At 49.1% G+C, this 24,637-nt stretch overlaps 1 protein-coding gene across 1 annotated transcript in view; it reads left to right on the forward strand.

Annotated features, from left to right (window-relative positions):
• The first annotated feature begins 479 nt into the window (after nt 1-479).
• NOC2L (NOC2 like nucleolar associated transcriptional repressor) overlaps nt 480-24,637 on the forward strand; it is a 37,869-nt gene continuing 13,711 nt past the window's right edge. Inside the window, exons 1-15 of the mRNA XM_071575525.1 lie at nt 480-525; nt 687-845; nt 3,130-3,298; nt 3,750-3,869; nt 4,307-4,424; nt 4,853-4,943; nt 5,213-5,291; nt 6,944-7,054; nt 8,131-8,244; nt 9,039-9,227; nt 11,823-11,962; nt 15,414-15,525; nt 19,042-19,155; nt 19,326-19,427; nt 24,156-24,299. Of these exons, the coding sequence (XP_071431626.1) occupies nt 506-525; nt 687-845; nt 3,130-3,298; nt 3,750-3,869; nt 4,307-4,424; nt 4,853-4,943; nt 5,213-5,291; nt 6,944-7,054; nt 8,131-8,244; nt 9,039-9,227; nt 11,823-11,962; nt 15,414-15,525; nt 19,042-19,155; nt 19,326-19,427; nt 24,156-24,299 (1,782 nt within the window). The 5' untranslated portion in view covers nt 480-505. The remainder of the gene's footprint in view (nt 526-686; nt 846-3,129; nt 3,299-3,749; nt 3,870-4,306; nt 4,425-4,852; nt 4,944-5,212; nt 5,292-6,943; nt 7,055-8,130; nt 8,245-9,038; nt 9,228-11,822; nt 11,963-15,413; nt 15,526-19,041; nt 19,156-19,325; nt 19,428-24,155; nt 24,300-24,637) is intronic.

Here is a 24,637-nt window from a genome sequence, read left to right on the forward strand (position 1 = left end):
GGACTCCAAACCCCCCTGGGCAGCCCCTTCCAATGTCTGACCGCCCTTTCCATGAGGAAATTCCTCCTGATGTCCAACCTGAACCTCCCCTGGTGCAGCTTGAGAATGTTTCCTCTCCTCTGTCCCTGTTCCCTGGAGCAGAGCCCGACCCCCCCCGGCTCCCCACTCCTGTCAGGGAATTGTAGGGTCCCCCCTGAGCCTCCTTTTCTCAGCCGCTCCTGCTGCTCCAGCCCTTTCCCAGCTCCGTTCCCTTTTCTGGACACGCTCCAGCCCCTCAGTGAAGTGACGAGCCCAGCACTGGGTGCAGCACTCGCGGCGTGGCCTCACCACGGCGGAACAGCCCCATCCCTGCTCCCGTTGGGCACGACATTCCCGATCCACTCCCGGTGGGATGGAGGGGGCGTGGCCAGGGTTGAAGGGGGCGTGGCTTTGCGCGAAGTGGGCGTGGCCTGCGCGGCGCGGGCACGCCGGGAGCGGAAGCGGCGGCCGCGTGGCGGAGGCAGCAATGGCGGCCCCCGGCAGGAGGTGAGTGCGGCCCTGTCCGCGGCCCCGGGCGGGTGGATCGTACCGGGGGCACCGCCGGGCTCTGGCATCTCCGTCCTGAGTGCGGCTCCTCACCCCTGGTGCGGTTCTTGACTCCCGCACTGAGCTTCCCCTCTCACTCTTTTCCTCCTTCTCCCCCCCAGGAGCCTGGCGGAGCTGAGCCTGGACGAGGTGCTCGCTGGCGGATCGGAGTCGGAGCCTGACGGCGGCTGGGAGGAGGATGAGAAGCCCCCCAAAGGGGCTGCGAGGCGGCGACGGCCGAGCGGGAAGGCGAGGAAGGAGCTGCAGGAACGGCCCGGCGTGTGAGGGATGGGAATATACTGGGAGGGAGCTGGGGGGGCTCAGCCTGGAGAAAAGGGGGCTCAGGGGAGACCTTCTGGCTCTTTGCAACTCCCTGACAGGATGGGGGAGCTGGAGGAGGTCGGGCTCTGCTCCAGGGAACAGGGACACAGGAGAGGAAACATTCTCAAGGTGCATTAGGGGAGGTTCAGGTTGGACATCAGGAGGCATGTGTTCCTGGAAAGGGTGGTCAGGGATTGGAAGGGGCTGCCCAGGGAGATTTGTAGTCCCCACCCCTGGAGGTGTCCAGGGAAGGACTGACATGGCATTCAGTGCTCTGGGCTGGAGGACAAGGTGGACATCGGGCACTGGGTGGGCTCCAGGGGCTGGCAGGGCTGTGCCAAGGTGGGCATCGGGCACAGGGTGGGCTGGGAGGGCTTTGCCAAGGTGGGCATCGGGCACAGGGTGGGCTGGGAGGGCTTTGCCAAGGTGGGCATCGGGCACAGGGTGGGCTCCATGGGCTGGGAGGGCTTTGCCAAGGTGGGCATCGGGCACAGGGTGAGCTGGGAGGGCTTTGCCAAGGTGGGCATCGGGCACTGGGTGGGCTCCATGGGCTGGCAGGGCTTTGCCAAGGTGGGCATCGGGCACAGGGTGGGCTGAGAGGGCTTTGCCAAGGTGGGCATCGGGCACAGGGTGGGCTCCATGGGCTGGCAGGGCTGTGTCAAGGTGGGCATCGGGCACAGGGTGGGCTCCGTGGGTTGGGAGGGCTTTGCCAAGGTGGGCATCGGGCACTGGGTGGGCTCCATGGGCTGGGAGGGCTTTGCCAAGGTGGGCATCGGGCACTGGGTGGGCTCCATGGGCTGGCAGGGCTTTGCCAAGGTGGGCATCGGGCACTGGGTGGGCTCCATGGGCTGGCAGGGCTTTGCCAAGGTGGGCATCAGGCACAGGGTGGGCTCCAGGGGCTGGGAGGGCTGTGCCAAGGTGGGCATCGGGCACTGGGTGGGCTCCATGGGCTGGGAGGGCTTTGCCAAGGTGGGCATCGGGCACAGGGTGGGCTGGGAGGGCTTTGCCAAGGTGGGCATCGGGCACTGGGTGGGCTCCAGGGGCTGGGAGGGCTGTGCCAAGGTGGGCATCGGGCACTGGGTGGGCTCCAGGGGCTGGGAGGGCTTTGCCAAGGTGGGCATCGGGCACTGGGTGGGCTCCATGGGCTGACAGGGCTTTGCCAAGGTGGGCATCAGGCACAGGGTGGGCTCCAGGGGCTGGGAGGGCTGTGCCAAGGTGGGCATCGGGCACTGGGTGGGCTCCATGGGCTGGGAGGGCTTTGCCAAGGTGGGCATCGGGCACTGGGTGGGCTCCATGGGCTGGGAGGGCTTTGCCAAGGTGGGCATCGGGCACTGGGTGGGTTCCAGGGGCTGGGAGGGCTTTGCCAAGGTGGGCATCGGGCACTGGGTGGGCTGGGAGGGCTTTGCCAAGGTGGGCATCGGGCACAGGGTGGGCTCCATGGGCTGGCAGGGCTTTGCCAAGGTGGGCATCGGGCACTGGGTGGGCTGGGAGGGCTTTGCCAAGGTGGGCATTGGGCACAGGGTGGGCTCCATGGGCTGGCAGGACTGTTCCAGCCTCAGTGATTCTGTGATTCATTGCAGCACGTGCTGTAAAATGAGCCATAGCTGGGGCAGAGCTGTACAAGACAGTTGGTTTTTTATCGTGCTTGTGTCAGTTCAGTAAGTGCAGTGGAGAAAAGCCCCTCTGTGCTTTCAGTCTTTTACAGGAAGTATCCAAGTCAGGCAAAACTTGTTTGGTTTTTTTGCTCAGTTTGTTGTATTTATTCTTACTGAAAGACATTGGACTGTCTGCAAGATAGAAAATGATGAAATAGTTCATAGGCACTGATAATTGTTATTAGAAAACATTCTTTAGTGCAATATATTTCAGTGAGCTTTCATTATCAGGTTTTTCTGGTGGTTCAGCTTTCAGTGTTTTTCATAAAAGCTTGTGAGAGTAATTCTGACCAACTGAGAAACAGGTTTATTTTGGTTTTTCAAAGTGTTTTCATGATCTCTGCTCAGTGCCTCAATACAACCTGATATTTGCTGTCAGTATTTCTCAGTGCTTAATGAAAATAACCTTTTGCAAGTGCTCCAGAGCAGGCACTGAATGAGGTCCAGAACTGGGGCACAGCCCTAATAATTCATCACCACTGGAATCAGCCTCAGCTGTGCCTTCAGTGACCAGCTTGTTTTTCTTGCAGCATTGGCAGAAGTTGGAGCAGTGAATAAATGTTAATTAACGTTAATCCTCATCCCCCAGGAAGAAAGGAAAGGCATCTGAACACAAAGATCAGCTCTCCCGACTGAAGGACAGAGATCCTGAATTCTACAAGTTCTTGGAGGAAAACGATCGCACGTTGCTGGATTTTGATGCTTCAGACAGTTCTGAGGAGGAGGAGCCCTTGCACAGACCCCCTGATGCACTGGAGGTACCTGGGCATCTTCTGGAGGGCTGGAGTCAATTAACTCAATTACTTTCAGGTGAAGCCTTTGAGGTCATTCACAGGTGTAAAGGCTTGTAATCCATAAATCAGCTGGGGGAATGAACTGAGTGTAAGTTTAAGACTATCAAAGCAGAACCTTAGAGTGCATTTTCTTTTTGCTTTTGTATTTCTATCACCTTTTCCAATAAGAATTTTGCCTCAAGTGATGTTTGTTTCTCCTTGATGTTTTACATTGTTAGACATTGTATTTATGTAGCAAAACTGCAAAGCTTCAGTAGCTTTTTTTTTAATTTGGAAAACCTCTAATTTCATTATTGCTTTACACGAAGTGCTGATAATGATTAAAATCAGGGCAACCTTCTTTCCTCTTCTGTATCTGCTCAGCAAAAGAGGTGGGGCCTTAAACCTTTTCTCAGTCTTGATGTGACTTCTCTAGGAAGCAAGTGATGAAGATGATGATGATGAAGAAGAAGAGCAAGAAAAAGTCAAAAGGAAGAAAGTTTCTTTCATTTCTGTGAGCCTGAAAATGGTTGAAGACTGGAAAAGAGCTGCCCAGGTGAGGAGGGGAGTTGGAATACAAGGTCTTGAGTGTTCTTCTTTAAACACTGTTCCACATGTGTTATTAACAAATCACAAGTTGATCTTTGATCTGTGTATTTGGAAGTTCCAAAAGCTTTTTTTAGTCACATTTTGAGTAGTAGTGAATGGCTTCTGCTTCTGACTAAGGGGAGGGAAGCTCAGATTGATTAATTGCTTGCAGCTGGTTCATGGCTTCTCGATCCCCCCCAACCAATTAAAAGCCAATTTTAGAGTGGGTGAAGGCCACTGCCATTTATTAACACTGTCCTGATGCTTTTCCTTCATGTTAGAGGATGGATTTTTTGCCAGCAAACACAAAAAGAATTCCAATACTCCTGTCCCTGTTGGGTGCTTCAAAGTTTCAGAAGACTTCTTGCTTTTTCTCCTCAGCAATCCCTTTTCTTCTTTCCCCAGAGAAATCTAACACCAAGACTTTTCCATGAAATCACTCAAGCCTATAAAGCAGCTGTGGCAACCACCAAAGGAGACAGTGGTGGTGATCCCAGCAAGTTCCAAGTCACTGATACTGCAGGTGAGTTGTTTGCTTCACTTCTGTGGGAGAAGGGAAATAATTTTGTAGCGGAGTTCAGCTCTTTGAAGAGAGTGGAGATAAGCAGTGGCAGGAGTTAACTTACCCTTTCACAGGCTTTATTTCACTTAAGTAGCTTATCTTCCTGGTGGTGAGTCTGCAGTGGGATCGTGTCCCAGTGTGTCAGTGTTGGTGCTGTTTGCCTAGAGAGGTGGCCCCTGTGCCCAAAGCTGTCAGGAACAGTCTTGCTCTTGAGATAAAAAATTCTGGGATAAGGCAAACCAGTGTTTCCAAGGAGCTGGAGGAAACACAGTTCTGCTATGAAAATTACTGCCTTCACTTGCTTGGGGAGCTCTTTTCACATTAGCTGAGAAACCAGAAGTATATGGAAAACCATTCACAAGTGCTTTGCTGACTTTTGTTTTATCCAGTGTTCAATGCCCTTGTGTCCTTCTGTATCCGGGACCTGTTCCACTACCTGCAGGACCTGCTGCTTCCCAGGGCCCCAAAGAAGAAACTGAAGTAAGTTTGAGGGGATTTGAGAACTGCAGGTCAGAGAAAGCTTGGAAGCTCTTTGGATGGAATTTTCTCTTGCTGTGCTCCAGTCAGCATTTACAGAGTAGAATATTTCTCTTCACCTGTGACAGAATTGTTACCTCTCTCAGTTAATGATTTCCAAGCAGTTGTTACTGGCAATATCAAGGAATCAAACTTGCTGCTTGTTTTGCTGCTGAAATCTTATTTATTTGGTGGATTTTTAGAAAGTAAACTCAACTGTTGCTCATTTCCAGGATGGTTCTCCCTTCCACCAGCCCACTCTGGGGCAAACTGCGACTGGACATAAAAGTGTACCTTGGCTGTACCATACAAGTAAGAAATGTCATCTCACTGTGTAACTGGGGTCAGACTGTGCATTGCTGGACTGGTGTTCAGGATATCTTGGAATGAGCCAGATGGGCTTTTGCCTGTCTGAGATTTGTGTGTCCATCCAGTTCCTTGTCTTGTGGAAATATTTGGTCTAAGTAACAATTTGGTGGTCTGTAGGGATGGCTGGATCAAAATAGGTAGCCAGTAATGAAGGATTGGATGAACATTCTGGGAGTTGTTTCTGCCTTAATTTGTCTGACAAATTAATATTTAATAGGCTTTAAAGTAGCTTGCAGTGCTGTGCTCCTGCATTGTTAATTCAAATTATGGCATTATGATCTTGCCAGTTCTTGAGGTAAATACTAAGTAGGTGTTATGTTGATAACCTCACACAGGACATAAATAATTGTGATAATGTCCCATCCCACTGGGATATGCCCAAAATTGCTCATGTCTGGTGTTTCAGATGCATTTCATGGATTATTTCTGAGGGAAGCTGCTGCCCCCAGATATTTTTTTTTAAGATTGCTTCATCATGCATCTCTAAATTTAGAATACTAAACAGTGTGGAAATACTCACTCTTCTGAAGCTGGGGGAAGAGGATACAAGGAGAGAAAACCAGTGCTGGTGTCTCCTAGCTGTAAACTGGAGAATGACTTAGCAGAAAGAGCATTTTGATCAATAGAGCTTTTTTTTCTCTCAAGTGGTGGTGCCTCCTGCCAGCAGCAGAGGATTGCAGTGGAGCAGGAAAATCTGGCAGTGCAGTCCCTGCTCCTATGCTGGCTCTGAGAGCCCTCAATGCCAGCCTTCCCTACAGTGGTTCTCCTGGCACAGTAGTTTGTGACCAGTATCTTTCCTTTCCTTTTGGTGTGTGAGAGGCTTTGCAAAGGAGACCTGCTCAGTCCAGAGTCTTTGCAGTGCAGGCAGAGTGAGGAGGAAGCAAATTAAAAGTAGATAAAATGCCTGTGCTTCCAGGAGCTGGGATTGCAGGTTCTGCCTGATGCAGTGCCCTCTCTCAAAGTGACTTGGAGCTTGTGTTGTCTTCAGATTAGAAACTACAACATCCCTGTGTTTGGCTCCAGAGAACTGGGCTGAGCAATCTGGAAATACAAAGATAGCTGTTTCTTATGGTTTGCTAACCTTTTCCTTGAGATAAACTCTTGATAGCAAGTAGTATTTTAGCTTCCTATTAAGAAATCCTGCAGTAATCCAGTATGTTATCAGATAGCTCAGATGGTTTGTTTCCAAACCTTTTTCAGTCTGGTGTCTTTGACCATTCCTAGTGAGATGACAGAGGTGTTGATGTTGTGCTCTCTGTAAGTAGTCCTAAACTGTATATAAACTTAGATTTTACAGTCTACACAAAGGATGTTTTATGTGATGAGTTCAGCTGCCATTACTTACCCAAGTCCAGTAGCCCAAGGTCACACATGCCAGGATGATGTAGTTTCAGGGCAGTTATTTAACTCACCTTGTGTCTGCATCTTTCCTGATGCAGCTGTTGTGGGTTTGTTTGAGCTCCTTCCTAGGAAATCCTGGTCTTCCAGTGCTTTGGTAACACAGAAACACTTGGAAGCAGCAAAATACAGATGGTAAAGAAAGAGGTGATGAGGACTTCATGCTAAATGGGATTGTTTCTGTTTTCCCTTGGCAGCTCCTGTCCTGTTTAACAGAAGCCTCAGTTGGTGCAGCAGTGCTTCAGCATGTCAACTCCACAGTGCCTTATTATTTATCCTTCCCAAAGCAGTGCCGTGCCCTTCTCAAGGTAAGGGGATGTGCTCTGATGTGTCAGTTGGATCTGAGGTACTTTCTTTCCCCCTTCAGACAAGCCTTTTGTGGTATTTGGGCCAGATCCCATGGCAGTTTAGTCTCATACTATTCCCTTGCTTTGCTTTTGGTTCTGGAGGGGATTCCTGCTTCTCTCACAGGTCTCCCAGGTGCCATGAGGTGACTCTACACTGAGGTGAGTGGGAGGTGGCTCTGTGTAGCTGCTGCTAATCCCCATGCAAGTGGCAGGGAGGTGTTTTGGGAAGCTGTTTGCTGCCTCCTCACAGATGGAGTAATTGCTGCCTGTGTGCCAGGCGGTGGGAACGGCTGTGATACCATTTCACTCTCCAGAGCTGGGGGTGGAATATTTTTACAGAAACTTAGTCACAACTGCTGAGCATTAAGAACAACAAAGGAGGCGTGGAAGAGATGAAGAGGGCAACGGGGTGACATTTTAAATGAAAAACTGCAAGGCAGCATTTAAATGAGGCTGGAAACCCTTTGATGATAAAAGATGACTGGTGAACAGGGGTGGGAGGCTGGGATACCTCATATCTGGAGGTGTAGGAGGCTGCTCAGTGCCCCTGTGGGGATTTCTGGGTAGGCTTTTTCAGCCCTGCAGCTGAAATCTTTCTGATGTGCTGTGGAGTTCATTAGTTCAGACAAGGTGACTGGTTTCTGGAGACATCAGCCATGACTGTGGTCCTGCTGTATTAGATGCTTCCTGACAGGGCCAGCCATGGCCAAGTGAGTCTGTGGGAGATTGAGTCACATCCAAGGCTGATACCTGTGCTCAGAAGTTCAAATAAATATTTAGGCACACAAATAAGTGCATGTATTTTTCAGAGGTGCTGGTTTTAGACAGTTTCCTTTATTTGTGATGGAAACATCAACCTTACCTTTTGTGTGGTCTCACAGCTGGAGTGTAAGGACAGAGTGGCTGCCAGTGCTGCTGCCATCTTCCTCCTAGCTGCTTTTTTGCTGTGCAAGAGGGAAGTTCAAGCCTGTCTGTAACCAGGAAGGAAAGGAGCTCTTTGTCCCTTCACTTACCTGTATCTTTCTATTTTGTCCCAGCAAACAATTACTTTGTGGAGCACAGGTGAAGAAACAGTGAGAGTCCTGGCCTTCCTTGTGCTGAACAAGATCTGCCGCTACAAGAAGGAGGTGTACCTGAGTCCCTTGCTCAAGGTAAGCCTGGTGCTGGCTGTAATCTGCAGCTTTTCCTTCTCATGTTATATGCACATACCTTAAAACATTGAGTTGCAGCTTATTAGGTAGGGCAAGTGCTGGACATGATGCTGGTTATGTCCAGAAAACTAAACAGGGGAGAAATTCTGAGTGATATCCTGGTGCCTTTCCTGCTGGAGCCACAGACTGAGCAGGAAATATCTGTAGTACTGATCCATCTACTGGGTGAATACTCGTCTTCCAAATTCTTAAGGGCTTTCCTGAAGTGCTGACATGCAACTGAGCTGCTCTGATCTTCTCAGCTGAGGTTCCCAAGTGTTTTCGGGAACTGTTGCACCTAAGCAAGGGAACTGTGCCCAACCATAACCATGGATGGCTCAGACCATTCTGAGTGTGTTCTTCCAAAGAAAACAAAGTGTTTAGGCAGTGGTTGGGGCATGTCCAGTCTCTGTGCTAAACAGACTCCTTCCTGTCTCACCTAATAAAGGAGTGGGCTGGATTATTACTTTTGCACATTTCTTCATTGGGGCATACCTGGTTGGGGAGGTTTTCTTCTTGCAGACAGACAGTGGTAGGGACATCTCTGAGCTCTGTTCTAAACAGACTCTTTCCTGTCTCCTCCTAAAGGAGGAGCAGACTGGATTATTACTTTTGCACGTTTCTTTGAAGTGACTTGTGTGATAAAAGGAACACTTCACCCCTGGTTTGGACATCCCTGGGTGGAGCTGGGTTAGCGCAAGAACGTTTTTTTGCCGTGTTTTACATGGTCGTATCTTGTCCTCTTCCCCACACAGCAAATGTACATTGCCTTTGTGAAGAACTCCAGGTTCACCTCTCCCAACGTCCTGCCCATGATCAACTTCATGCAGCGCACTCTGACAGAGATGTATGCCCTGGACACACACACCTCCTACCAACACGCCTTCATCTACATCCGCCAGCTCGCCATCCACCTGCGCAGCGCCATGACCGTGAAGAAGAAGGTGGGTACCCCTCGAGTGTGGGAGGAGTGTGTCCTCCTACAGGAAATGTGTGGAGAGAGGAAATGACAGCCACCCCTTCAGGCTTTTGGTAGTGTCTCTAAAGTGCCTGACTTGTGTCTGACCTGTTTAATAACCTGCCAAGGGGGCTGGAGATGCAGGGGTGCCTGTGGTAGAATTTCAGCAAGAAAGGGGAGAAAAGAGAAGGCTTTGAGGTGACCTAAATGTGGCCTTCCAGTACCTAAAGGAGCTACTAGAAAGATGGAGAGGGTCTTCTGCAAGGACAGGACAAGGGGAAATGGCTTTAAATTGGAAGAGGAGATGGAGAGGGTCTTCTGCAAGGACAGGACAAGGGGAAATGGCTTTAAATTGGAAGAGGAGATGGAGAGGGTCTTCTGCAAGGACAGGACAAGGGGAAATGGCTTTAAATTGGAAGAGGAGATGGAGAGGGTCTTCTGCAAGGACAGGACAAGGGGAAATGGCTTTAAATTGGAAGAGGAGATGGAGAGGGTCTTCTGCAAGGACGGGACAAGGGGAAATGGCTTTAAATTGGAAGAGGAGATGGAGAGGGTCTTCTGCAAGGACGGGACAAGGGGAAATGGCTTTAAATTGGAAGAGGAGATGGAGAGGGTCTTCTGCAAGGACGGGACAAGGGGAAATGGCTTTAAATTGGAAGAGGAGAAATCTTGGTTAAATATATGGAAGAAATTCTTCCCTGTGAGGTTGCTGAGGCCCTGGCACAGGTTGCCCAGAGAAGCTGTGGCTGCCCCATCGTTGGAGGTGTTAAAGGCCAGGTTGGATGGGGCTTTGATCAGCCTGGTCTAGTGGAACGTGTACCTGCCCATCACAGGGAGATTGTACCTGGAAGATCTTTAAGGTCCCTTCCAACCCAAACCATTTCATGATTCTGTGAACTGCAGGGTGGGAGTCACTTTTCCCACTTGCAAGAGTTCATGATAAACTTTCTGTCTTCTGTCTTGGGCACCTTTTTTCCACTCTGAAGTTGCTGTTTGCAGCCCCTGTCACAAAACCTCAAGGTAAAGAAGATTAGGAACCACCCTGGTGTGTGCATCTCTCCAGTAAAGTCCGTGCTATCTAAAGGACTTAATTGAACAAAGCAGCTCAGACCTTTTGGGAGCAGCCCTGGTTTCAGCCACCTCCAGTCTGACCTCAGAAATCTAAGTCAGATTGCTAATCTGGCTTTATTCATGTTTAGCAAAACAGACCCCAATAGATTAATTGTTCAGCTGCCCCCAAACATTGCAGGATTGGTGACCAGCTAAATCTCCTGGCTGTTCAGACATGGGGATAAATAAGCAGAGATAAATGAAGTCTGGACTGCATATCCCCTAATTGGATTGCACTGGCTTCTTACACCCTTAGTTCTGGTCCAGACAAGAACTAAATCCACTTGATTTCACAGCTGGGGAGGGTTGTGGAACTTTAAATATGAACAGCACAACCAAAATGTACAAATCCAAGCAATAAGCCTATTTGAATGGAGCAGGGGATGGTTGTGGAAGGTGATTATGGGAGCAGATTGCTTGTCTGTTCTTGTGTAAGAGAAGCTGAGAAGAGCTTTTTGGTACATCTCAGTGACCTGGTGAGAGCTGGCAGAGCTCTTACCATGTCCAGCTGTGGCTTGGCTTAAGTCCCTTCTGCAAGGTTTGGTCCAGTGGCTGCAGTTGAGGGCTTTTGTTCTTGTTTCAGGACTTGTGCATCTTCCTTACCATTCAAAAGAGATGACCTGGGCCCTGAAAGTCTGAAGCAAACACAAATGGGAGCTGAGGCACCTTGTTGAGTTTTATCTCCTATGCTTTTCATGCAGTTTTGGGGAATATGTGGGCCTGCAGAACTCTTTGGAAAGTGTGTCCTTTAAGGACTCCTGCTGTATTCTGGGCTTTTATTTAATCTGGCACTGCTTCAGCACATGTCAGGGAGAGTGGGGGCTTGCCCAAATATTCATTGAAACAATCTCTTGGGAGTGGGACAAAGTGACTCATTCTTAGCCATACCACTGAGCCAGCCTGGAATGCTGGGACAGGGTGTCATTGCTGTCAGGCACACTCCTGGCCTGTTGCTTTGTTTTTTCCTGGTAACCATAAGGACTGGCTGAAAAACAAAGCTGAAGGTTTGTTCTCAGCTCTGCTGCCTGTTATTTTCACCCAGTTGAAAAGAAATGAAGCTGTCCTGCTTTCAAAAGCAGGGAGGGAGTGCTGGGATGATTGTTTGGTCCTTGATTTGACAGTGAACAGCTAAATGTTTCCTGTGCTTGGCCACATCCCCCATCTGCTGGGAGCTGGGTCATGAAATCATCCTCCTCGAAGGAGCCACACTTGAGCAACACCCAGATGGGTTTTATTCACGTTATGTCCTTCAGGCACTGACTTGTACCAAATCCTAACATTGCCAATTCAGCATCTGAACTTGCTGGTTGGTGGCTCAGCCACTGCCCTCAGAGTGACAGTACAATGTTAGTTACTCCTCCCTGAGCAGTGCAGTGTCCTGGATGGAATGAGTCCTCAGATAAACCAGTGTGAGCTCCTCTCAAATGCCACATTTTCAAGTTTGTGCCTTTTGTTTTCCTGATTTCTGCAGGAGAACTTCCAGTCTGTTTATAACTGGCAGTATATCCACTGCCTGTATTTCTGGTGTCGTGTTCTCAGCACAATCTATCCCAGTGAGGTCATGGAGCCACTGATCTATCCTTTGACACAGGTCATCATTGGCTGTATAAAGTAAGTAGATTTTTTTCTTCTTTTTGCTGTATTTCTGTCCATTCCTTGATGCAGAGGAATTGCCAAGGGATGTGATTTGGGCTTAACCTTGCATTGTAAGGAACTGAGTCAGAGCTGGTTTTGACTGAATTATTTCAACCAAGGATGTGTTGTGAGCATGTTTAGGTGGTGAGGAAGTTGCTGTGGAGGTTATTCTTTCCTAGACTAAATTCTGTGTATAAGAGGCATGTCAGTGTGAATAGCCTGGACAATTATCCTCCCAGTTGTACATAGTGGCAAGAAAACTGTTCTGACTTTCTTGAGGATCTCACTGCAGAATCAAGACCTCACCTCCAGGTCTGTAAACACAGTTAGAAGATGCATTTTTGGTGCATATTTGTTGAATTTGAAGAACTAGGACTCAGCTGTTATTTTTAGTATGTCTGCTGAGAATTTCTTTCTCAGTTTATACAGGAAATTTTTGTGCTTTGAAATGGCTGTTAATAATGAGCATTGAGGGAATTTCAGAATCTCTGGTGATCTCCAAAATCCTGTTAGCTCTGTTAACCAGATTCTCAGCTTTAAAACACCACCCGCCTGGTCTTGAGAAACTCCCAAGTGGTGGTGAAGATAAGCAGATTTAAACGATCGTTAGAGTGTGCAAACATCCCTCCTCCCATCCCCCGGGCACAGGCTGCTTCCCACTGCCCCTGTGGAGCTCTGGTTGTCCTGGGGATGAATTTGGGCAGTTTTCTACCTGTCTAGGCAGATAAATCAGGTATCTGAGGCCAAGGAAGGTGAATTGGGTGAGTCTCAGCAAGTGCAGCAATTTTGTTAGAATCAGTGATGGCTGCTTGGAATGAGCAAAAAGTTCTGTGTGACGAGGCTTTATAGCCTTGGGGTGACCTAATTGTGGCTTTCCATACCTGAAGGGAACCTACATGAAAGATGGAGGGAGACACTGTACAAGAGCATGGAGTGATAGGACAAAGGGGAATGGCTTCAAACTGTCAGGAGGTTTAGATTAGAGATTAGTAAAAAATTCTTCCCTTTGAGGGTGGGCAGCCCCTGGCAGAGGTTGCCCAGAGAAGCTGTGGCTGCCCAGTCCCTGGAAGTGTCCAAGGCCAGGTTGGATGGGGCTTGGAGCAACCTGGTGTGGTGGAAGGTGTCCCTGTCCATGGCAGGGAGTGGGACTGGAGGAGCTTTTAAGGTCCCTTCCAAGCCAAACCATTCTATGATTTTGTGGTTGGGAAAGAAAAGTAGATCCCACCCTGGTTTACTTCTGAGCCAAGCCAGTGCCTGGGATATAAAAAGGAATTAGTTTAGAAGATGTAGGAATGATGCTGTGTAACATCTGGAATACCTTCGTTCTCTCCTGCTCCTGCTGTGGTGTAGTGATTTATATGGAGGGATGGGAGGAGAGTTCCTTCCCCACTGTCCTTTGTACCAGGAGGTGGCGCTTGGCCCCAGCACAAGGACAGTGTCCACTGGGTTTGTCTGTCTGTCCCTGGGACCTGAACACTACACATCCCACCCTGGCCTTTTATGTGCCTCTATAGTCTGTGAGCTCCTCCTTCTGACCCATGTGCTTGCATCTGTCCAAATTCTTGGTTGTTTTTTTAAGCAGAAACTCCTGTCCTGGTATCCTTTCCCATAAATCTTTTTTTTTTTTTTGGTCATGTCTGTGTGGATTTCTACCTTGCTCTCAGCCTAAGCTATAAAAATGAAGTTCTTCCCTTGTGTGTAGTTAAATGAGGATTTTTCTTGCCTGTTAAATTCCAGCCTCTCAGTACACATAGGGAAGGAAGCATTTACAACTTTCTTCATAGGGAATCAAGCACAGCCTTGAGCAACTTCCCTTGGTGTCCTGCCCTGGTGGGGCAGAGGCTGATGTTGAAAGAAGCTTTCTCTGGCCCTTCTAGCCAGAGGAAAACTGTAGTCACTCAGGATTCTGTAACAGAATAAGCTGTAGCAAATGAAAATAAGCCTTGAGAAGACTTTAGGCTGTTCCAACCTCACAGTCTGTGTCCTGGCTGTGTGGGAGAAGTACAGGAGACATCCCAAGAGACAGTGATGGAAAGACATTAGAGGCACTCTCCACTGAGATGGAATGTGAGTCAGTTTGATCCTCCTGGAGTGACGAGGCAGTTGGACCTCCCTCAGCAGAGCTGGGACCCAGCTGTGTTTTGTATTCTCTGTGCATCCAGCCACTGGGATGTTGAGCAGATTGTTGCGTTGCCACGCACTCTAAAATTAATGGTCTTGGTTTACAGTAAATCCATACACTTAACAGGTTTATTCCTCGATCAATTAATTCCTGAGAATGGCTTTCGTCATCTCCAGTGGTGCCAGATCAGGGGTGCAAAGTAGATTTATTTCTGTAATGGATCCAATGATAATTATTTCACTATTTGGAGGAGGGGGAGATGCAGGTGATTTATGGTGCCTGGGCAAGCATTTTCCTTTTTTTTTTTTTTTGGTGCTCTCCTGGATTGCTCGGCAAGCCCTTTGGGGAGGGGAGGGGTTCATTTATCAGCTTGAGCCTGTCATCTGTGAACTGTGTTTTAAAAAACTAAAACAAAATTCCTGTTAATGCTCTAGGCATCCATGTCTTCAAGTGCAGGTCATTCAGAGTGAGAGGCTTCTGGAGTGGTACAGCAGTGAGGTCTGGTGTGTTTTAGGGGTTGCTCTCCATTCTCCCCTCTACTCCTGCCTTACATGGTGCTGGGGAAGCTGGTCCTTCTCAATCCCAGCCTGACAGGGAGTTGGCTCAACTGAGTGTGTAATTATTTGAAATGTGGGTAAAGATAGTCTGACCTCTTCTTCCTCCTCCATGCTAATTCCTGACTGTTCAAATGTACATGTTGCCTCTCTGAAGGAGGTGGGAATAGCTCAGGAGGATTGGAAAGAGCTGTGGGAGGTCACTCATTCCCATGTGCTGGTCACTGCTAGTCCAGCTCCTGGCCCAGTGGCATTCCACACTGAGAGGTTTGCTGTTCAATAGACAACATGAACTCTGTGTGTGCAAAGCCTGAGATGGGAAACATCTTCCTCCTTTGCTGTGCTGGGGGAGCTCTTTCCTTGGTCGAACTTGCTGCTTTAGGTGGTCACTTTACTGCTGGTTCTGCCACTTTTTCTTGTACACCTCCCTGTGCTGGGAGCATGAATCCAGCAGTGTTGAACCTGACTAAGCAGCATCAGTGATAAACTTCATCTTCAAAGCTCTTGTAGCACTTTCTCACAGCAGGAGCTGGAAACCTGTGCTTTGGTTGGAGGAATTTTTGTGTTAGTGTTACAGCCTTAACGTGTGAATTTTATTTCCCACTGTGGGATAGCTCCAGCAGTTGCTGTGCAATTCTGAGGCTGTCTTTCTTTAGCAGAGTAGGAAAGGCTCTTGAGTACCACTGAAGGCTGCAGGTGCAGTTCCTGTACAAACTTGGCCTAATATAATTTCTTTTTTCCCCCTCTTTAGGCTGGTACCAACAAACCGTTTCTACCCTCTGCGCATGCACTGCATCCGTGCCCTTACACTGTTGTCTGAGAACACCAGAACCTTCATCCCAGTGTTGCCATTTATCCTGGAGGTTAGTTTGGTTCCTGCTGATACCTTCTACCTAATAAACATGCTCACTACAACCACCAACAGCTCCTGAGATTTCCCACTTTGCTTACTCCCCTAAAATCCCTCACAAACAGCATCAGGCAATGTATTGTTTGGTGAGCAAATAGAATTAAACTTTTATTGGCCTGTGAGCTGTACCTGAGATCAGCTGGGTGCAAAAATACATTCCTTGATGGTTTCACTAATGCAGCTGGAGTGGGAAAAGGTTGCCAAAGAAGATACTCAGAGGCTCAGCTGGTTACAGTAACTCTCCAGTCTGATATTTCTTGATCCTGCTGATGTGTTCATGTCTTCGCAAAAGGAGGAGTCCTTTCTAACTGCAGACAAAGGGAAATGGAAGCATAACCTGGCAAAATTCAGTATGTTTGGAGAAATACTACTATTAAGGGACCATCCAGTTTTCCCACATATCAGACACTTGACATCTCTCCACATCAATCTTTCTACCTTTGCTGCTGTGAGAGGGCAATACAGAGGATTTGCAGCCAAATTTCACTGAAAAAGCATGAGTGAGGCAGGATGAGGAATGCAGGAGCCCCAGGAGGTCAGCATGAGACTGGACACTGAGGAGGAGGGAGGAAGGGAGACTTCTATAATAAGAGCCCTGAGTCAGCCAGGCTCATTCCTAATCAAGTTTTGTTGAAGCAAAGGCCTTTGTGGCTTTGGGTTGTTGTAAACGTCCCTTGCAAACCACATCCTCAGCCTGCGGAAGGCAGCAATGTTTATAAACCTCCTCCCACCCCCTGGCCCTGACCTGTGTGGCTTTGCCATTCCCTGCTTCCTTCCTCTTGTTCATGTTTGAAACTCTGCCAACCAGATTTTCTCATAGAGGCATCTCCCCTCTGGTGTCCTGGAGCGTGGGGTGAGGATTCTCTCTCTGCTTTTTACTGCTGTAAAGATAAAACCTTTTCCCCTCATTTTTATGTTCTGGCCCCAACACCTCGTCTCTAATCTGAGTGTCAGGCCCCAGCCAGATGTTTCCACTCTGCACTCTGAGCTTCCTCCCAGCTTCCACCAGCCCTCAACCACATCCCATCCTGCTGGGTGTGTTTGTGAGGCACTGCTGGGCTCTGCTTGTCCAGGTGTGGTGACGAGGGAGAGAAGGGGGCAGGGGAAGTGTGTGCCTCAACTTCTGTAACCAAAGGTGACAGGCATGATGTTAAACTCTCAAATCTCCCTGCAGCTGTCAGCCTTTCCCTTCTTCTTGCCACCTTTGGGGTGATCAAAGCAGATGCTAGGAGGTTTTTTCTAGAGCCTTAGAGAAGGAAAAGGAGTGGGGATATAGTGGGATTGCTGTGGTGCAGAGTTGGTTCTGGTTTGCACTCTGGCAGTGTAAACTGTGTATCCCAACATGCCTTCCCACTGCCCACATGGAAATCATCTGTGAGCCTGGGAGTGCCAAAAATCCTTCTCCTTCCTGCCTGCATTGCCCTGTCCTTTCCTCTGTCTGCCAGTGGTTATCACTTAAGCCAGACTGTTGGTTTGTGACTTTTTGTGGCCCTCTAGTCCCTCATTATCACCTTCCCAACCCTGCCACAGGATTCCTAGACATCAGTCATGTCCTCCCTCAGTCTGCCTCTTGGCTGATCCATTCTGCACAGCCTTTAAGATGGGAACCACATTTTCTCCCCTTCCCCACATGTCCTGACCAGCTCCCCAGCACGTCCTGGGTGAGTCCCAGAGCCTCTGGCTGCACCTCCCTGCTTGCCTGGAGGCATGTTGGGATCCCACCGAGCCTGATGCCTCTGGCTTTAATGTGTCTGACCTCGGGGATCAATACTCCTGTTTTGGCCAAAGAAATAACTGTGCATAACGAGGTTTATAGCATCGATTCCCTAGGCAAGGGCTCTTTGTTTTCACAAGCCACCAAGCTTGTCCCTCCCTTCCAAATAACCTGGATTGACAAATAAAATGTAAAAAAATCAATAGTCGTCTCCATGCTTTTCTGGCCCAGGGGCACCGGTGTGACCTGAACACCCTCCCTTTCCTTCTCACCTCACCCTCGAGCAATCATGTGCTGCATCCCCACATTTCTGGGCTGCTTGGGGTCTGATGATGGATGTGTTGCTGCTGCATAGAGGGAATAGAAATTATTTCCTGCTCAGGAGTGCAATTTAAAAGTGTTGGCCACAGGGAGAGGAGCTGTCAGCTGCTCTTGGGATGCTCAGAAGTGTGGGTGGACATCCCCTGGATGATTAACATCAGATATGCAAATGTTACTGATTATTGGTTTTTATTTAAAATTAGTTCCTATTGCCAATGAACACCTCCCTTGACAGCAACTTGTAATCCCCTGATGGGGATCTCTGGGAATCTGGGTTTTTAACTTGTTACCATCTTTCCCTCTGCCTCTGACAGCCTGGGAAAGGGCATGTTTATATTGCTGCTCATTTTATAACCATTTTACCCCTTCCTGGATCACACCTTCAGAGGATATTGGAACTGTCTACCCCAGTGTCTGCCCAGGACAGCAGGGACCAGTGCAGATCCTGACTCTACCCTGATTCATGTTACCATTCCCCCAGTGAAGTTGGGAAACTGCCCCAAAAAGAATTCAAGAAAATGCTTTTGTAGTTGTTGCTCTTGATAACAGTTTGTAGAAGTTTTAAGGCAATAGTGGCTCTTAATTAAAACTAAGCTTGAGATGCCACCCTGGAGGAACAGTCACACACATATGTGAGCTTCCTCTCTGTTTTCTGCTTTTTATTATGACTTTCTGTTCCAGAAAACTTCCCCTCCCCAACCATTATCATTAAACAAGCTCTGGGAAAACACAAAAGCAAAGGTGCAGGTCTGCCTTTGGACATCACATTTATAAGCCTGCTGGGCATCCAGCTGTGTCCTGGAGCTTGTGGCATAGTTTTGATGGGCAGGGCACAGGGTCTTTTCTCACAGTTTGGGAGGGGGCTGTTTTTTCTCCAAGTTCTGTGCTATAAAATAGAATGTGTCCATGGAGAGTAATATGCTTGGATTCAAAGGCTGCTCAGCTGTAACTGGGGCAAGAAATGTTTGTGTCTCTGCTTTCTGGGACAGTTTTTTCTGTGGCAGTGGAAGGGTAATGATTTTGGTGTAAGCAATGTTTTGTCTTGCTGTTGAAAATCTTCTTACCTTAAGGCACAGCTCCAAAATCTGATCAAGCTTTGAGATACGATCCTTCTGATTATTAGAAATGTGGGGCTGAGGAACAAACATCCAGTTTCTTGTGCTGTTGCTTGTTTGTTTCCTTTTACCTCACACTTCTGTGTCATCTTTCACACTCAGACCCCTAAAGCTCCAAGTGTGGTTGGTGTTTGTTCCCTAACTGTCTCTTGCTAGGAAATTTAGGAAAGCTGTGGGACACTGATCAGAGCAGGCAAGCAGGAATCAGGATTTCTGGTTTGTCTTCTCGGCTCTGCCACCATCTGCTTGGTCTTAATTGAGTCATTTGGTATTTGTTTTGTGGTGTGATCATCTTTAGAGTCATTTTTTTCTCTTCCAGGTTTTTCAGCAAGTGGATTTCAACAAGAAGCCAGGGCGGATGAGTTCCAAGCCCATAAACTTTGCTGTGATCTTGAAGCTTTCCAATGCCAACCTGCAGGAGAAGGCCTTCCGAGTAAGTGGAGCCTCAGCAGCCAGCAGGGTCCATCTTTTCTATGACCAACAGAGGTGCCCAGCAATGTCCTTTGTGTCCCTCTCCCATAAGTCTGGAGACCCTTTTCCCAATCTGGGCAATGCAGGGTTTAGTTCCCATCAAATATATTTATTTCTGTTTCTCCTGCTTAGGATGGACTTATTGACCAGCTCTATGACCTGATGCTTGAGTATCTCCATTGCCAAGCCCACAGCATTGGGTTCCCAGAGTTGGTTCTCCCCACTGTCATTCAGGTAAGGTGGGAAACACTCTTGGTCATCCTATGAATGTGAGAGTGTGATAGTCATTTAACCTTATGGTGAATACAAGATGGTCATCAAAATGAGGGGAGAGCTGTTTATCTTTTCTTAGTTTTAATTTTTATTTGTATTTTGGGGAATTCTTGGGAAGGAACAGAGGCATCACATTTTTAATTAAGAGGCTTGCAGGTAGGTTAAAGTGACTATGGAGTTTGCCACTGGGTTGGGAGCCAAAGTGGAGCAGAGGCTGCATAACTGCTGTGGAAATGTGGTTTTGACTAGTGAGTGCAGGTGAGTTCTTGGTGATTCAGAGCTGTCTGAATTGCTGCGTGGTCTCAGAGCAGTGTTCTGTGCTCTGAGCCCAAGCTTTTCCTTGCCTTCAGTCTCCCTGAGGTGCTCTCCACAAGATGGCAATCTTCCCTCCTTTCTCAGCCTTTCCAGCAACTGGGGCACTTTCTGCCCAGGTCCCTTCACACAACAGGGTGCAGTTCTTGTCTCCATCCCTCCTCCTTTCTGCACCTCTCAGCAGTGCTGCCAAGCAGTCTCGTTTGTCTCTCCCCTGGCATTCCACACTGCAGGGTGCTCTTCCTAGCCACTTCCTTGGTTTTATACCTTATTGTCCACCATAAAACTGCCCAGTAGTGCAGTGCCCTTGTATTGTGCATTATCCTTCCCTAATGCCTTGCTGGCTGAGTGACTCCAGGTTCGAATGAGCTGTGACCTCTCTGCTTTGAAGAGTAGGATTATTATTGAGTCATAGAACGTTGTGAGTTGGAAGGGACCCACAAGGATAATCAAAGTCCAACCCCGGGCCCTGCAACAATCACAACACCCCAGCGATCCCACTCTGTCCCTGAGGAGTTGTCCAAACCCTCCTGGAGCTCTGGGAGCTTTGAGGCTGTGGCTGCTGCCCTGGGAAGCCTGTTCAGTGCCCACCACCCTTTGGGGAAAAAACCTATTCTTGAGATCCAACCTAAATCTCCCCTGACACAGGTCCAGCTGCTCCCTTGGGTCCTGTGATTGGTCACACAGAGCAGGGATCACTGCTGACCCTCATGAGGGAGCTGCAGACAGCTCTGTTCAGTGTAAACATGTTGGAACATGTTCCCTCCCTTCCTCCCAGCCCTCTCTATTTTAACTCACGAGTGGCAGGTGTCAGGCAGGTTTGGCAGAGGGCTGCTGTCACGGGGACATGAACCCCTGCTTGTTTGGTGCCTGCCACAAGCCTCTGTGTGCCTGCACACCTTGTTGCTGTGATGCCTCTGGTTGATGTGGGAGCAGTGGTTGTGCCCCTCAGGCTGCTTGGGAGGCAGATCTCCATGTGTGCAACAGCCTGGCATCTGTCAGGCACACAGCTCTTGGCCGGGTCCCCCAGCCTGGCACAGCCCAGTGCTGGCTGGCAGGGGCTGCCTTGGCTAATGTGAGCTGACAGGCCCTCTCTGTGCATCAGAGCAGCTCCTGTGCTCGCTGGCTGTGTGTGCTCCTCACTTTTTTGGCAGCCAGCAAGGCCCTCTCCTCTCAGCCAGCAGCTGTTGGGAGTGTCGGAGCTGTCGGAGCCGATGTTCTGGCTGGAATGAGAACCGGCTGACGGCCCCTCTGGCACCGAGCGCCCCGTGGCTTCCAAACACACCCTGGGACCAGCCTGCATTTCTGCAGAGGATTGATGCTATCGGGTTCCTCTTTGGCTGCCACTAACTGCGGCCTCGTGGCGTCTGCTGGGCTGGGGTGCTTGAGGTTAGCTTCCCAAAATCTCAGAGTCTTCGGGAAGGCATGTGGGGAGAGGCTTTTCTCCTGGAGCAGCTCCAGTTTGCTGTAAAACTCCATCTGTCCCGATTCTCCCTCCCTGGTGAGCTCACGCTTCTCTCAGCGCTGTGGCGCGGGGGCTGCGTTCCAACTGGCCAGGGCTGCCTTCCTCCTCCTCTGGTCAGCGGCTCTGGGAGAAGCTGGGCTGAACTTCCTTCAAACCCAGCTTCCCAACCTCCTTGCCTGGAAGGCAGGAAGCACCTCGGGCAGATCAAAGGAAAGGAGAGCCAGTGGGGACCGGAGGCAGTTCAAAGCTGCTGTTCTTGCCCCAGGCGCGACCCCATGGTGGTCACTGCCTCCATGGGCTGCTGAGGAGCTCAGTGCAGAGCCTCTGGATGCTTGAAAGAGCCTCCTCCCTCCTCTAAAGTCCTAACAGACATCAGATAGCAGAGGTGGGAGGTTAGAGGTAGGGAAAGACTGGCACTGACAAGGAGTGGGCAGTGCTGGTGGAGGCAGGAGATTGCATGATGCAGGCTTGGCTTGCAGTGAGACAGAAGGGCAGGAGGTGCTGGGTTGCCTTTCCAACAGCCACTCCTGTTGCTGCTTGCTTTGTCCCCTGTCCAATATTCCCTCTGCTTTTTCTGAGCTAGGTTTTGGGTATGATTTGGGTTCCCTGCAGGACATGCCCAGTTGCTTCAGATCATTTCTAGTTCCTTGCATCACTTACAGTAAGAGGAGCTCGGGTTTTGCTGTGGTCTCTGCTGGTGTAAACCTTTGGTGTTTCAGGCTGCCAGTTGGACAGAATCAATCCCACTAATCACAGAGCTGCTTAGCTGGGATGTGAGATCTTAATGACACACATCCACACACATTTGTGCTCTTGATTGCTTTTATTCTGGAAAGATATGACTGTTATATTTGGCAGAGTGGGAAAAGGCATACACAGACCCTTTTTCTCTCTCTGTCCTTTATCTTTTACCTCCCTGGTTGTGTTCCCTGCCTCTTAACACAGGACTGAGATCTCATTATGTTTCATTAATATCTGTGGCAGATAGTGGTGGGACTGTGAGGGATTGCAAGGGTGGGAGAGAGGAGGGGGGAAGCAGAAATGAAGCACAGGGCTGTGAGGGCGAACACACAGCACCAGACTGCACTGATAGAGCCTGAGATTTTGCAGGATTTCTGGTGACACTTCTGCAACAGAAGAAAAATGATAATGTACGTGGCAGCGGATGAAATGGATCTGGGGCTGCAGCTGTGGGGATCAAGTGAGATAAATCGAATGACAAATGCATCTCTCAGTGGAGATAAATATGCAGCACCTATAAAAAATAAATATTTTAGAAAGGGGGGTGAGGGTAGGACAGGCTTCATCAGCAGAAGAATAGTTTTGCTGATGGTTTCTTTGTACTGGTGTGATGGGCTGTGTGCTTTGTGGAAAGCAGGGAAGGTCTTCGTTTGAATTCCCATTTTTCTGAGTTTGGTTGTATGATGGCAGGTGGGTGTGTGCTGGGGATAAAGGGACAAGGGAAGCCCCTGCTGCTGGTTAATGGGAGAGATCCTCCATATGTGTCACAGACAGCAGATCCTGCAGCACTATAGTCATCAGGAGAGCAGTGCTCTGGCAGAGAGGGGCTGGGTGTGGCTGTCACCTCTTGATTAACATTTAATACCTCCCCACTTGGCATGTAAGATCAAGCCAAGGCTGACAGGAGGGAGACATCTTCCTTCCCACAGTTCTATTTTGAGGCAGAACATTTGAAGCCAGGAGTAGGGAAGGCAGTAACGTATTTGCTGACTGGGAACCCTTTATCTCTGTCATGATAGCATCTGCAGGCCCCTGCTGGGATGGAGGTTCCATTGTGGTTAACCATTTTCTTTTGCCTTATTGGATCTCGTTCTCTAAATCAAGTGTCTGTGTAGAGTGTGTGTATATTTATATGTGGCTATAGCAAAGAGCTTGGCCTGCAGAATTTGGACAGCACTCCAGAGGCTTGTCTTGGAGTTGGTGAAAACTGTAAGCAGACAGAGTAGTAAACTGGAATTCAAGGCATGAGTCAATCTGGACACCCGTATCGTTCATTCTGTCATCAAGAGCGTCCACTGCTGCCTCAGCTTTTAGTGTGGAGGTGTCAGAGCAGGGCAGTGGTGTTGGAGAGTTATTTTGTAATTTTTTTATATGGTGGGTGTGTGAGTTTGAACCCTTGAAAAGTCAGTGGTGCCAGTTGGAGCTGGGTTGGTGCACTCAGACATGGAGCAAATCTCACTCTGCTGACTCTGTCCTGACCCACAGCTCTGCTGCTGGAGCAGCACCAAGTGTTCCTACCAAACCATGCTAAGGGCCCTTACTCCCAGTCCACAGACACCCCCATCCCAATTTTAAGTCCCTGTTCAAACTCTACCTTCAATCCCAGCCATCAGTCTCACCCACAGCCCATTGTGTTTGATATTCCCATCCCAATATCCACTGATGTTCCCCACAGACAGCTTTCCCCATTCCAGTCCTGACTTCCCTGTGCCTCTGGCCATCTAGCATCCAGAGGGATCCACTGTTATTCCTAGTCTTTGTACATCTGGTCCACAGTCCTCCTTACTATTTGGCTGAGCAGGAGATAAAGCTATTGTAACTACAGCTGGAAGTTGAAGCCCCAAGAGCAGCGATTTTTTTTCCTGCTGGCTGCTCAAACTGCACTGATCCCTCTTTTTCAGAAGGAGCGATAAAAGGGTGCAAAGAGCTGTTTTTGAGTAAGGCCTCTGCTCTGGATAACATACAAACATCTGGCCTGTCCCTGCAGCTCTTTGCATCCTCTCAGCCCAGGGGGGCAGGACCCCCAGACCTGATATGGGTGATATCCTCCAATATGGGATGAACTGAAGGGAAAAGATGCCTCATGCTGTCATGTGAGGGTGGGAAATGCTTTTCTGCTGTTTATGGAAACTCTGACATTGCTTTCATTCTTCCTCTCCTTTTCCTCCCAGCTGAAATCTTTCCTGAAGGAGTGCAAGGTTGCCAACTACTGCAAGCCCATCCGGCAGCTCCTGGAGAAACTGCAGGAAAACTCTGCCTACATCTCCAGCAAGCGCCAGAGAGCCGCCTTCGGCGTGGCCAGCAGGGAGGCTGTGGTGAGTCCTGCTGCTTCCATTTGGCCTTCCTGGAAAGACAGCCAGGCTCCAGATGCTGGGCTGAGCGGGTGGCAGCAGGGAGAAGGAGGAGGAGGAGATCCTGGAAACTGGGAGCGTGTGAGGTGGAGCAGATGTTCACAAACAACTGAGCTCGGCAGGGCTCTGCAGCCAAGAGCCTCATGGAAAACACAACCCATAAATTGTATCCTTCTGTTATTTGTAAAACACACACATGGAAGTGTCTTGCTTTGCTGGGAAGTTTTCTTTCATCATCCCATTCCTGATTGGGAAGATGCCAGTTTGTGCCCAGAGGGATAGGAGGATTCTGCCACCTTTGC

Source organism: Pithys albifrons, chromosome 22 (genome assembly GCF_047495875.1).
Source record: "Pithys albifrons albifrons isolate INPA30051 chromosome 22, PitAlb_v1, whole genome shotgun sequence".
NCBI lineage: Eukaryota > Metazoa > Chordata > Aves > Passeriformes > Thamnophilidae > Pithys > Pithys albifrons.